We start from the raw sequence: 13,269 nt of genomic DNA on the forward strand, positions 1-13,269 counted from the left end.
AAAAATATACAGTGCTTTTTCACACATCTGTTCAGGTTTCAAAAGTTGCTCCCATTTTTTAAATTTTCAAAAAGTGTTCGCACTTTAACATATGGTTCAGGTTCAAAATTGTTTATTTTCAAACAGTGTACCCTTTTTCAAAATTGATTCTGTTTTCAAAATGATGTCCTTTTTAAAACAGTATTCAGAATTTTTAAAAAGTAGTCGCACTTTAGTTATTTTCCAGAGATTTCACAAATTGTTTACATTTTCCATATTTGTTTGCCCTTAAAAATGTTTCTTCTAATCTCGACGTTACAGTCTGTTGTTAAATATTTCGGGCGTCTCAATATAACAATGACTGCCATCTGTTGTAGCGGCTTGCGTGAGCGTTCAGTAGTGCCAGGTCTCAAGTTCGATCCCTCTGTGTTGTCTATTTTTGCGTCGTGCGTTATGAAGAAAGAACTTGCTTTGCACGTGGTGGCCCGGTCCAATAACAGTTGTCGGTCTTTTTACATCACGTATTGTGAAAAAAAAAATAGACCGAAAAAACGGAAAATAAAAAGAAAATCTCGCTTTGCGCCTGTTGGGCCGGCCCAGTCGTGTTCGCAATGAACAGTCCCGGTATTAAACCTGCCACATCCATAATCCCTGTTTGGGAACGCACTCAAGGTTCAAAATAGACCGGGATTGTCAAGTTTGGTGTGCTCATTTCAGGAATGGGAAGTTCAGGGGTCGATTTATCTCTCATCTACAAATTTAAGATTTATTTTGGACTTTTTCCCATATTTATCGAAATCAAATCAAAATTCAGTCGCAAAATGAAAATCAACCAGGGAGAACCCGACAACGGGAAGAGTAGCAGGCGAGCGGATGCACCAGAGAGGAGACGAAAGCGACGTGCTAGGAAAAGAGGAGAGAGGCTGCGCGGAATTCCGACGCCAACCCCAACCGAGAATACGGTCTGGTCGCCGGTGCGGTGTGACGAGACGACCGACGTCGCCCGCCCATGTTTCCACGCCGCGAAGCTCCCCCGAAACCCGCTGAAAACCACCCGCGCGCGCGCACGACAATTCCATCACTCTCACGAGGCACGAACCGGCGACCGCTCGGTCGGTCCGGCGTTTCCACCACGCCTCCCTGCTTCCGGGAACCTTCCTCGCTCCCGGCTTTCTTCCCGAGTCCCGGCCGTCGTCCCCCTTCCAACTTCTTTCCCGCCTTCTCGCGAGTCTACCAGAGACCCGGCTATATATGCCAAACCTTGGTGCTCTGCAAATAGCATCCAGCACGCAGCGACCAGCGAGAATTCTCATCTCAGAGGCAAGCAAGAAGCACCAAGGCAACAAGAGCAGAGGAAGCAGACAGAGGACATAGACATGGACATGGCAGCATCTTCCTCGGCGCCGGGCGCGTCCTACTTCATCTTCAACTTCTCCGTGGCGCCGGCCGTGGTGGTCATCTCCATCAACGTCATCCTCGTCTGGCTCTCCGCCCTCGTCAAGTCCTCCTCCTCATCCTCTTCTTCGTCCTCCGCCAGCCGCCGCTCGGCCGCCCCCGCTCCGGAGCAGGAGCCAGCGCAGCCAGCGCCGGCAAGTGGCGCCTCCGAGGTCGACCTGGACGTGGTTCTCGGGGTGATGGGCGCGGGCAGCGCTGCCTCGATCGGGTTCGAGGAGGCGGCCATCCTGTTCGAGGATGACGAGGCCACCGTGGAGGAGGCCGCGGCGGCGTTCCGCGTCTTCGACCGCAACGGCGACGGGTTCGTTGACGCCGGAGAGCTCCGGAGCGTGCTGAGATCGCTCGGGTTCACCGCCGGCGTCGCGGCCGCGGAATGCCAGCGCATGATCGACGCCTATGACGAGAACAAGGACGGCCGGATGGACTTCCAGGAGTTCCTCAACTTCATGGAGAGGAGCAGCTCGTGAAGTGGCCGCCGGCGTCCGACGACCGATGATTTGCTCAATTCATTTGTTCGTTCGTTCTGCTTACTTGTCCTTTTTCCGGCCCGAATGGAGCCGAATGGTGCACCGTATGTATTTAATCCGATTCTTTACACAATACATATGCTTTTTAGAGCATCTCCAACAGACCCCGAACGCGGCACGTGCAAAAAACAGCTTTAGCGCGTGCCCATTGCCTGGTTTGGCGCGGCGCACTGCGCCCGCTCTAGCAGCCGCGCTAAAATGCTGCTGCGCGCGCGCTGCTCCAGCAGCGCGCAAAAAATATAGCGCGTGCGCTCGTTCTACAAACTAGAAATGTAGGCATTGAAAACAGAAATTTTAAAAAAACTAGATAGATTGCATAGATTTTAACGATACAAAAGTATTTTACATCCGAAACATAGATTGCATAAATAAAAACGACAAACGATAAAAAATATAAATTGCATTAAAAATACTACTCTAAGACGCTATCATCATCACCACTATCATCCTCGGCGGTGTCGTCCGAGGTAGTTAGCCAAATGTCCAGCCACCGCTCATCGTTCGGCGTGAAGAACGACTGCCCACCTGCTGCAACGAGGTCGGAATGCGCATTCGCCAACGCCTTCCGCCGACGCTTGTACAACCGCGTCGCGCGGCGCCTTCGTGTGTCCTACTCGCGGCGCCTTGCCCAGTAGGCCTGCTCGTAGGCGACGTCCTCCGGGTGGCGCTGGCGCCACTCCGCCATGACCCGCTCGTCCTCCTGGGCGATGAGGAGGCGGCGTTGCCGCTCGGCGTGCTCCGCACGGTCTTCCGCCGTGTTCAGACGAGGCAGAGGGACGAAGTTGAGCGCTTGCTGGAGCGTGTACACATCTTGGAAGTTCATCTGGCCGCGCGGCCGGCCTAGGCGCCACGCCGCCGCGTCGTACGCGAGGGCGGCCTCGCGCGCCGTCCCGTACGTGCCGAGGCCGAACCGGAGTTCACTGGAGCGTATCTCCGCAGAGTAGCTGCCGTTGGGGCGCAGACGGACGCCGCGGTAGCCGGACGCTCCTCGGCGGCGCATCAGTGGCGGGGCGCTGGAGCGGCGCGTGACAGAGAGGGAGAGGAAGCGTGAAGAAGGCGCGTGGCGCGCGCAACACTTTTATAGGCGCGCGCGAAGCGGCGCGCCAAATCTTGCGCGCGAGCTGGCGCCTTTTCGCGCGCGCGCAAACGGTTCCCGCGGGCGCTTGTTTCCCCGCTGGAGCGTGGCAAACCGTCCCACGGGCGCGCATCGTTTGGGGCGGCCATTGAAGATGCTCTTAGGCATTGTATGATGGGACCATGTATTAGCCATGGAGCTAAAGAATATTTTCACCAAATCAGTTTTCTTTGACGAATCATATCTCGGCATGGTTCTACCACTGCATTCAACTTTTGCATTACATCAACTTTAATGACACGGCCCTCGCAAAAAAAAAAAAAACTTTAATGACACAGAGGCCGGGCCGCTTCGTCATTTCAGCAACTAATTTCTTGACCCATGCCATATGTTCTCATCGTACTATCACGATGTGAATAATTGTTGCTTGTAACAGGAATATGTCAACAGTCAACTGCAAATAATGTATCACCACATACCATGGACGCTATCTAGTAGTACATGGCTAGAAGCCTAGAACCATCATGTTCAATTCTGTTTTGGCTCGCATGTTTAATTCTATTTTGAGTGTGGATAGGCCTTAGTCGATTAAGATTTAATTAAGTCTTAGTTAAATGACATAATAACATATATGAAAAGATAAATTAAAAACCTTTTGCACGAATCTTCACACAAGATCGAACGAATATAGCATCGACAGAGACATAACCAAGTCTCAGTCGACTGAGACTTAGCAAAACTATTCTGTTTTGGCTCGCTTGTCGTCTTTTGACATGTCTATGTTGGTGATGAATAACTCTTGTGGAAAAAGGGGATAAACATAGAAGAAAATTTATGTGGAATAAGAATCACATGGTTCGATGCACGAGGGTGTGTATAGATTCTCGTGGCAGTATTGGCACAGGATTCCTTTATCATGCCTCAGAATTTTATTTTAAAAATCGGACCCGATTGCAAATTTCCTGGCAGAAGTCCGCCCGTCAGACGGAGGAGCCGAAATGGATGGGCCAATTTTGAACGCAGTAGGCCCACTTCCACCTCGTAGCCGGGCTCAGTCAGGTCAGTCCATTGCTGTGGCCTTGTAGGATTCCCTTCCGCCTGGTCTTCGCACCTGAGACGGGGGAGATGCGGAGGCCGTCGGCTTCGTCGCCTCCGGCGAGGGGCCCGGCGTTGGCCGCCGCAGCCGCTGTCGTGCTCCTCCCGGCTATTTTCCCCGCGCTGTTCTCCCCGCTCGGCCGCGCCTTCCCTTCCCTATTCTCGGTGCGCCCCCTATAGTCCCATCCTCCTCTCCAGGCGGTTCGATTTGAGCCGGTGTAGCGTCGTATTGGCGATCTTCTGCTTTTCTAGCTGCTTCCTACGCTCCTCCTTGCTAGTTTGCCACTTTGGCGAGTCCGATTATTTGGGGTGCGCGAAAATTGGATATAATCTAGACGGATTGGTACTGTTGGGGGAGGAATGTATGTGGAAGGTGAAATGATGTGGTGAATTCATGACTCCCTCTCCTGTTGAATTGGAAGTGCGAAATTACATTTGTTTATTTGGCGTATGTATGGCGATGCAGAGTTACCTGTAAATAAGCAAAGTGTGCAACCTGTAAATAAGCAAAGTGTGCAAGATCTGGATTCTTTTGATGGATAGCATCATGCCAGTTGCATAGAATATTTTGGTTTGGACAGTGGTCTACAATATGTGATTACTAGATTTTATATGCAATTTGTGGCAGTGTGGGACTGTACTCAGCTACCATGAGTCCATGACAGTATTGGGAATAACATATGTACTGGATTAGTACTATGGCTATGAAGATAGATTGGCAACTCAAGTGGACCTTAGTAAATATTTCTGCAAACTGCAATATTATATTTTTAAGATTAATCATGTGGACAATGTGTATGACTGTGTATTGCAGGAGTGGAATGCCCCTAAGCCAATGCACGAGTCTCTTTTGAATGAGTCTTTGCGATGGACAATAGTGAGTATTCATAACTCAGATAAAAACTGGAAATAGATATGTTGAAGTATATTTATAACTTGCTTTCTGTACAGCCAGATGAACAAAAGAGAGATCTCTGGACACCCTTGCCTGATCAGGGGTGGAAACCATGCATAAGGCCATCGATTACTCGTGGTAACACTCTGAGATAACATTGTTATGTAATGATATGCCTCCAGCTGCGACAGATCACTAAGCATTTGGTTATATAAAGTGTAGGATTACCTTCCGAACCTAGTGGGTACATACAAGTATTTCTTGATGGTGGCCTGAACCAGCAAAGAATGGGGGTAACACACTTTTCATGTACCAGATTCATGATGTTAGATTTAAGACAACTGCTTGGTTGAGATTTTAGATCATCTGGCTCTTACTTTTTGTTCTCTAGATATGTGACGCTGTTGCGGTTGCTAAGATTCTGAATGCTACTCTTGTGATCCCACATCTTGAAGTAAACCCTGTTTGGAAAGACTCAAGGTGCTTTTGAAGTTTCAGAGTACTACTGTATCTTGTTAGTTTTTATATTCTCCTGTTAAATTGGAAGTGAAAGTTTTAGTTGTGCTGCAGCTCATTCGGAGATATTTTCAATGTGGATCACTTTATCAACACCCTAAAAGGCGAGGTTTCAATAGTGAGAACTCCACCAAAAGAATATTCGTGGAGCACAAGAGAGTTCTATGGCACAGGAATACGTGCTACAAGAATAAAAACTGCACCTGTTCACGCCTCAGCTGATTGGTATATAGAGAATGTCAGTCCTATCCTGCAAAGGTTTGTGATTTCTTTGGTCATATAGTCACTTCTCTAGACCGCTTGAGTAAGTGAAGATCTGCAGTACCCTTTGTACTGACACATGTTGCAAAACTAAACTACTACTCTCTCCATTCACAAATATAAGATGTTCTAACTTTTTTCTGAATCAGACGCATGTACACACGTTTTAGTGTGTTTGTTTACTCATTGCAGTCCGTATGTAGTCCATATTTAAATATCCAAAAAATCTTGTATTTGTGAACAGTGGGAGCATTTGACATATATTGCGTGGCATAATAATGCTAAGAAACTGCAGTTCATGTTTAGCCCAGGTTGATGACCACTGAACAGGCTTTATCGCATTAGCATTATAGTTTGTGGTCTAACTTCAATAGTTGGTTACTTTGTGAGGGGAATCCTTCACCGAGAATCTCATGTACGTGTTGCTTCCCTTGTCAGCTATGGCATTGCAGCCATTGCCCCCTTTTCTCACCGCCTTGCATTTGATGATTTGCCTGTGGACATTCAACGTCTGCGCTGTAAAGTTAACTTTGAAGCCCTGGTTTTTGTGCCTTACATTATCTCACTGGGGAGGACCCTTGAGAAGCGCTTGAGATCTCCAGTCCAGGGGCATTCCACTGAATTTGCTCAACAAGTTGTAGAAGAAAACACAGATCAGGATGGGAAGTACGCAGTTTTACATCTCCGCTTCGATAAGGTAAATGGAAGGGCTTCTGCAATATTTGGAAGTCATATGTTTAATTTTTTGTTCTCTTCAGGGAATTGCCACTCTGAAACATTTCAAGCTGACCTACATTTTTCAGGACATGGCTGCACATTCTGCCTGTGACTTTGGCGGGGGTAGAGCTGAAAAATTAGCTCTGGCTAAGTACAGGCAAGTTATCTGGCAAGGGAGGGTATTAAATTCACAGTTAAGTGATGAGGAGCTTCGAAACACAGGACGCTGCCCGTTGACTCCAGAAGAGATTGGGTTGATACTAGTAGCGCTTGGCTTTGACAGCACAACTCGATTTTATCTTGCCTCTCACAAGGTTTGACTCTCTGTGCGCTTACTTATTCTCCATAGTGGAAGTAGAAAGTTCTAACATACATCACCTATTAAGGTATATGGAGGGGAAGCTAGGATCTCTAGCCTGCGCAAACTTTTCCCGCTGATGGAAGACAAGAGGAGCCTTGCATCGGCAGATGAACTTGCTAATGTTGAAGGGAAGGCTTCTGTGCTAGCAGCTCTTGACTACCATATCAGCATGCACAGCGATGTTTTCATCTCTGCTTCTCCTGGCAATATGCATAATGCACTGGTAAATCCTGTTGTCTTCTGCTGTATTCGCGAGATTTCTCCTCTTTCTTTATTGGTCCTGACTAGATGATGGTTGATTCAGCTGGCCCACCGGGCCTACAGGAATTTGAAGACGATAAGGCCAAACATGACATTGCTTGGCCACATATTTGTGAACAAGAGCATGGAGTGGTCAGAGTTTCAGCAGGCTGTACAGGCAGGCCACAAAGGTAGATACGGGCAGATCCGGCTGAGGAAGCCGAAGCAGTCTATCTACACTTATCCTGCCCCAGATTGTATGTGCCAAGGGTAGATTGCCAAGTTTCTGCAGTGCACCAACAAAAGAAATGTGCTGAGTTACTTGCAGCTACTAATTAGGAAAAGCTCATGTGGATACATATGTTAGTTCTGAATTTCCAGTTGAATCAGTTGGCTGCCTCTTCCAATAGGATCTTAAATTTTAACCTAAATTTACCCGTCCTGTCATTGGCCCTTGAAGGACACTAATCTTGTGCCGATGCACATTCCACACGACGAAGTTATAGTTTTGTGACCGATGTTGTATATCTGTGACTTGATATACTGGATCCTTTTCTTTTTCTTCTTCTTTGATTCCGCTGTTCTACATCTGCGAGTCCGGTGTTTTATGAAATTATGCTCTCATTTACTATTATTACTACCATCACATCGAGTTCAGCACTAGTGCTTCAAACTATATTTTGCCATGTTTAAAATAACACGGGTGATATCACAGTGAGTTCGAGACTAATGCTTCAAACTAGTAGTATGTTTTGCCATGTTTAAAATAACACGCATGGGTGATATTACAAGTACAGCCTCCATTAGAAGCCATGGGCGAATCCACAAGAACAAAGTTTCACCACCGGAGCTTTAAGATTACAACACATTTTTGCACTGTCCACCTACTCCTCCACACTTTGTACATCCTCAGCACCCCAAAATAACAATTCAGACCGCCTGAAACCTCCCCGGTCGGTGAAATCGACGGATTTATTGGCCGGAGATGGTCTGGATGATGGTGTTGTGCCATGGGTCGGCCAGGTGCTGCTGCAGGTTCTCGAACGGCCCCTTCCCGGTCACGTTGTGCTGCACCAGGAACCCCAGGAACGCCAGCATCGCCAGTCTCCCTGAACGAATGGAAAAACATCCAAAGATTAACAGGAGCCGTCCGATTAGAAATTAACGACGGTGAAGCAAGCAGAGGAGCGATGGACGTACCGTTGGCGAGCTCCTTCTCCTTGTTCTCGAGGGTGGGGGCGAAGTTGAGGGGGTTGAAGACGCTGCCGGGGTAGCCGCACTCGTGGGGCGGGAGGCTGTAGCTCTTGAAGATGGGGTCCTGGTTGACGGAGCCCGGGTTCTTGATGTCCTGCCACCGCCGGATCTCCACGTAGTGGAAGAGGATGAACTCGATGACGAAGAGCGTGGAGGAGGAGGCGAAGTAGGTCTCCTTGCCGGCGTCGTACCACTCGGGCGCGTTCAGCAGCCCCGCCTTGGTCAGCACCTCCGGGATCAGCATCCCCGCCACCCCCAGCATCGCCCACCGCCCGTTCACCAGCTCCGCCTGCACGAACCACCGCAGGTCCTCCGGGTCCTCCGCCAGCGCCAGCGGGTCGAATCCATTGTCACCCGCCAAACTACAGAAGCAGTTACGTATCATCCATTAGCACGGTCGTAGAGAAATGCAACACAGCTGCATGCGCATGACGGGAGTGATGCTTCGTGTGGCCTGTGCTGACCTGCCGTCGAGGTAGGCAGGGGAGGGGAGGCCGGGGAGCCACGACCCCTTGGCCTGGACGGCGACGTCGCGGCGTGTGGACTTGGCGAGGCCGACGCGGCCGGAGTCGCCCAGGAACCGGGGGCTCGACGCTGACGCCGCCGGCCGGAGAGCGGCCACGGGAGCGCGGGCACTGACCGACGACATCTTGACTACGGCGCACTGCGGCAGGAGAGTGAGTGCGCGTCGGTGTGTGGTGGTTCTGCCTCTCCGCACCTGCGCTTGGCCCTTTGTATTGAGCTGCGCTTCGGTGATTTGTGGGTGTGGTCAGCTGGGGCCCGGAGGTCCAGATGGACGGCATATGTTGGCGCCACTGCGTCGTCTGACGGCTGCGATTCGTTTGCGTTTGGAGACTGGATAGATGCACCAGTGGGAGACCGGGAGGCGTATGTGCGTTATCTGGATCATGGATAATGCGGAATCAAAAGGAGGACCGCTATTGGTCGGAGAAACGCACGTTCGGTTGACCTGGCTGCCACGTCGATCGGTCGATCCGTCATGCTGTACAACTGTACATGGTGCCATGGCGGGTTGGTCTGTTTGCTTAAACTTTCAACCACTTCCACACGAAATAGGGAAAAAAAAATCCTATGAGACAGGAAAAAAAAATCCTATGAGACCAGATCCTGAACCTGAACAAAATACAAACGGTTGAACCGATACAAGGTGATGGGAAGAACCCCATACAAGCCAGTCGCGGCGAGGATGCCACCAACCTGCAGCCCAACAAGAAAATAGGAATCGCCACACTAACATGAGGCGACCTAGACTACCAAACCAAAACCGCACTGCCTAGGGCAACCACATGACACCGACACGCCGAACACAACAAGATATCGTAAGCGCATGTCCTCTCGCTCCGGACCATGGAGTTCCGATCCTGCCAGCGGATAGTGAGGACCGATGACTGTGACTGCGAGGATACATGTAAATGAGAGGAGACCAACTAATCCATTCCACCCAAAACCGAAGAAGCTTCACGCCAGGATCAAAGCAAGCATGAAGGCGCCAACGTGCTGTAACCAGATGATACCTGAGTTCCCCGACGATGCACCCAAGAGGGTAATGACACAGAGCGCCACCACCATCGATCCCGATACGACGGGCTAGGGTTCTCACCAGGAACCCCTGAAACGGGGAAGAGATACATAATGACGCCCCCAAGAGGCATGTGACACCCGCATGCATCACTATGGTCGCCTAGTCGGCACCGAAGCGCGGAGCTTTCGCTCGGATCCTCACCATAGCCACCTAAGGTACCAAATGGACCAGCACGAGACCTCTAGATCCGGACCACGGAGCCACCACCAGAGGAGCCAGGACGACGCCAGGACTACCCACCACTGCTCCCCTTCCTACCCACATAGCCAATAGGAGGGGCCGTCATGCTAACACGCAACTCAGTGTAGAGCCACGCGCAAAATCTCACCATGTAGGACCGTCGCCCCGACTTCCAGAAGAGTCAAATCACCAAGCCCAGTCACACCTACCCGGAGTGCGAACTTTGACTCGCCTCGGGCCTCGTACAGATCCACCCGAGCGCGAACCCCGACTCACAACCATGCTGTCGGCCTAGAGCCAGGAGAAGGAGGATCGTTGCCACTGATAACCCACAAGTATAGGGGATCGCAATAGTTTTCGAGGGTAGAGTATTCAACCCAAATTTATTGATTCGATACAAGGGGAGCCAAGGAATATTCTCAAGTATTAGCAACTGAGTTGTCAATTCAACCACACCTGAAAGACTTAATATCTACAGCAAAGTATTTAGTAGCAAAGTAGTATGGAAGTAACGGTAACGGTGATAAAAGTAACAGTAGCAGTTTTGTAGCAATTGTAACTGTGGCAATGGTAAAGTAACGTAGCAAAGATCAATATGTGAAAAGCTCATAAGCAATGAAGAAAATATTCCCTAGAGGCAATAATAAAGTTGTTATTTATATTTCCTTATGTCATGATGAATGTTTATTATTCATGCTAGAATTGTATTAACCGGAAACTTAGTACAGGTGTGAATACATAGACAAAACAGAGTGTCCCTAGTATGCCTCTACTTGACTAGCTCGTTGATCAAAGATGATTATGTTTCCTGACCATAGACATGTGTTGTCATTTGATGAACAGGATCACATCATTAGAGAATGATGTGATGGACAAGACCCATCCTTTAGCTTAGCATAATGATCGTTTAGTTTTATTTCTATTGCTTTCTTCATCACTTATAAATGTTCCTCTAACTATGAGATTATGCAACTCCCGAATATTGGAGGAACACCTTGTGTGCTATCAAACATCACAACGTAACTGGGTGATTATAAAGATGCTCTACAGGTGTCTCCGAAGGTGTTTGTTGGGTTGGCATAGATCAAGATTAGGATTTGTCACTCCGTGTATCGGAGAGGTATCTCTGGGCCCTCTCGGTAATGCACATCACAATAAGCCTTGCAAGCAATGTGATTAATGAGTTAGTTACGGGATGATGCATTACAGAACGAGTAAAGAGACTTGCCGGTAACGAGATTGAACTAGGTATGATGATACCTATGACCGAATCTCGGGCAAGTAACAATGTCGATGACAAAGGGAATGACTTATGTTGTTATGCGGTTTGACCGATAAAGATCTTCGTAGAATATGTAGGATCCAATATGAGCATCCAGGTTCCGCTATTGGTTATTGACCGGAGATGTGTATCGGTCATGTCTACATAGTTCTCGAACCCGTAGGGTCCACACGCTTAACGTTCGATGACGATTTGTATTATGAGTTGTGTGTTTTCGTGACCGAAGTTTGTTCGGAGTCCCGGATGAGATCACGGACATGACGAGGAGACTCAAATGGACGAGAGGTAAAGATTCATATATTGGAAGGTTATATTCGGACATCGGAATGGTTCCGAGTGATTAGGGTATTTTATTGGAGTACCGAGGGGTTACTGGAACCCCCCGGGGGAAATATGGGCCTTAGTGGAGAGAGAGGAGGGCCGCGAGGGGTGGCCGCGCCCCCCTCCCCCATGGTAGTCCGAATTGGACTAGGGGAAGGGGGCGGTGCCCCCCTTTCCCTCTCCCTCTCCCTCACCTTCCTTTTCCCTCCGGTGGAAAAAAGGAAAAGGAGGGGGGATTTTTTTTCAATAATACATTTTTTATATTAATTTTCAGAAATATTACGTCGTAATTATATTTATTAAAAATATTATCCAATCGGCCTACTGCTGACTGATTGGATCTAGTCGACCTACTGCTGGCTGATTGGCCCCCAGTCGGCCCACTGCCGGCCGATTGGATCCAGTCGGCCCACTGCTGGCCGATTGGCCCCAGTCGGCCCACTACTGGCCGAATGGCACCCAATCTACTTTTTATAGACCGACAGGTGCATGCACCCATCTATCTGTTGAATAGGTATTTGAAAAATGTTGAAGAAGTATTTGAAAAAAAATTGATCATGCATATAAAAATGTTAGTTAAGCATTTGAAGAAAAATGTTGCACAGGTATTTGAAAAATGTCGAACAAATATTTGAAAACTGTTGAATAGGTATTTGAAAAATGTTGAAGAAGTATTTTAAAAAATGTTGATCATGTATATATAAAAATGTTAATCAAGCATTTGCAACAAATGTTGAAGACGTATTTGATAAAAATATTGAACAAGTATTTGAAAAAAACGTTGAACAAGTATTTCAAAAAATATTGATCATGTAAATAAAAATGTTGAACAAGTATTTGTAAATTTTTTTATCATGTATATAAAAATGTTGAACAAGTATTTGTAAATTTTTTTATCATGTATATAAAAATGTTGAACAAATGTTTGAAAAAAAATTGAACAAGTATTTAAAAAAAAATTGAACAAGTATTTGAAAAAATAATATAGAAAAAAAAGAAATAAATAATGGAGAAGACCGGCTCAGTCGCCTCTAGTTGGTCGCGGTCCCTTTTCTAACCAGTAACTGGAAACTAATGGGGTGGTTAGCTGCACTGGTGATTGCCATGGAGACTAGGCATCGATCCCCAATGCAGCTAATAACTACCCCACCAGCTTCCAGATGTTAAACATTTTTTCAAATACTTGTTCAATTTTTTTAAAATACTTGTTCAACATTTTTTGCAAATGCTTGATTAACATTTTTATATACATGATCAACATTTTTTTTAAATGCTTCTTTAATATTTTTCAAATACATATTCAATGGTTTTCAAATATTTGTTCAACATCTTTAAAATACTTGTTCAATATTTTTTTAAATGCTTGATTAACATTTTTATATGCATGATCAACATTTTTTCAAATACTTCTTCAACATTATTCAAATACCTATTCAACAGATAAATGGGTGCATGCACTTGTCGGCCTAGAGGAATCACACTGGGTGCCAATCAGCTAGCAGTGGGCC

General features: G+C 47.5%; 3 protein-coding genes across 5 annotated transcripts; 2 read left to right on the forward strand and 1 right to left on the reverse strand.

Moving 5' to 3' along the window:
• The first annotated feature begins 1,148 nt into the window (after window positions 1-1,148).
• Window positions 1,149-2,054, forward strand: LOC119309784 (probable calcium-binding protein CML44). Its single transcript, XM_037585705.1, has one exon. It carries the CDS (start codon window positions 1,356-1,358, stop codon window positions 1,899-1,901), a length of 546 nt encoding a protein of 181 aa, XP_037441602.1. The 5' UTR covers window positions 1,149-1,355; the 3' UTR covers window positions 1,902-2,054.
• Window positions 2,055-4,092: 2,038 nt separating this feature from the next.
• Window positions 4,093-7,707, forward strand: LOC119309788 (O-fucosyltransferase 39-like). Of its 3 annotated transcripts, none has more exons than XM_037585707.1 (10): window positions 4,093-4,296; window positions 4,946-5,008; window positions 5,083-5,164; window positions 5,249-5,319; window positions 5,418-5,506; window positions 5,597-5,800; window positions 6,242-6,500; window positions 6,607-6,834; window positions 6,907-7,104; window positions 7,186-7,707. In XM_037585707.1, exons 1-10 carry the CDS (start codon window positions 4,162-4,164, stop codon window positions 7,393-7,395), a joined length of 1,539 nt encoding a protein of 512 aa, XP_037441604.1. In that variant the 5' UTR covers window positions 4,093-4,161; the 3' UTR covers window positions 7,396-7,707. The 3 variants fall into 3 exon arrangements, with proteins under 3 accessions (XP_037441604.1, XP_037441606.1, XP_037441605.1); XM_037585709.1 differs by having other exon boundaries at window positions 4,218-4,296; window positions 5,244-5,319; XM_037585708.1 differs by lacking the exon at window positions 4,093-4,296 and having other exon boundaries at window positions 4,959-5,008; window positions 5,087-5,164.
• Window positions 7,708-7,848: 141 nt separating this feature from the next.
• LOC119309790 (chlorophyll a-b binding protein 1B-20, chloroplastic-like) lies at window positions 7,849-9,085 on the reverse strand. Its single transcript, XM_037585710.1, has 3 exons — window positions 8,840-9,085; window positions 8,322-8,737; window positions 7,849-8,230 (listed from the first exon to the last, which is right to left on the reverse strand). The coding sequence occupies exons 1-3, from the start codon at window positions 9,022-9,024 to the stop codon at window positions 8,094-8,096; spliced, it is 738 nt and encodes a 245-aa protein (XP_037441607.1). The 5' UTR covers window positions 9,025-9,085; the 3' UTR covers window positions 7,849-8,093.
• Between the last annotated feature and the right edge of the window lie 4,184 nt (window positions 9,086-13,269).

Source organism: Triticum dicoccoides, chromosome 5B (genome assembly GCF_002162155.2).
Source record: "Triticum dicoccoides isolate Atlit2015 ecotype Zavitan chromosome 5B, WEW_v2.0, whole genome shotgun sequence".
Classification (NCBI taxonomy): domain Eukaryota; kingdom Viridiplantae; phylum Streptophyta; class Magnoliopsida; order Poales; family Poaceae; genus Triticum; species Triticum dicoccoides.

Coding starts and splice junctions, on each gene's coding strand:
- LOC119309784 (XM_037585705.1), top strand. CDS start 1,356: ATGGACATGGCAGCATCTTCCTCGGCGCCGGGCGCGTCCTACTTCATC.
- LOC119309788 (XM_037585707.1), top strand. CDS start 4,162: ATGCGGAGGCCGTCGGCTTCGTCGCCTCCGGCGAGGGGCCCGGCGTTG. Junction 5,165..5,248: donor AAGGCCATCGATTACTCGTG/GTAACACTCTGA, acceptor TATAAAGTGTAG/GATTACCTTCCGAACCTAGT. Junction 5,801..6,241: donor GTCAGTCCTATCCTGCAAAG/GTTTGTGATTTC, acceptor TTCCCTTGTCAG/CTATGGCATTGCAGCCATTG.
- LOC119309790 (XM_037585710.1), bottom strand. CDS start 9,024: ATGTCGTCGGTCAGTGCCCGCGCTCCCGTGGCCGCTCTCCGGCCGGCG. Junction 8,738..8,839: donor CCTGCCTACCTCGACGGCAG/GTCAGCACAGGC, acceptor CTGCTTCTGTAG/TTTGGCGGGTGACAATGGAT. Junction 8,231..8,321: donor GGAGAAGGAGCTCGCCAACG/GTACGTCCATCG, acceptor CCATTCGTTCAG/GGAGACTGGCGATGCTGGCG.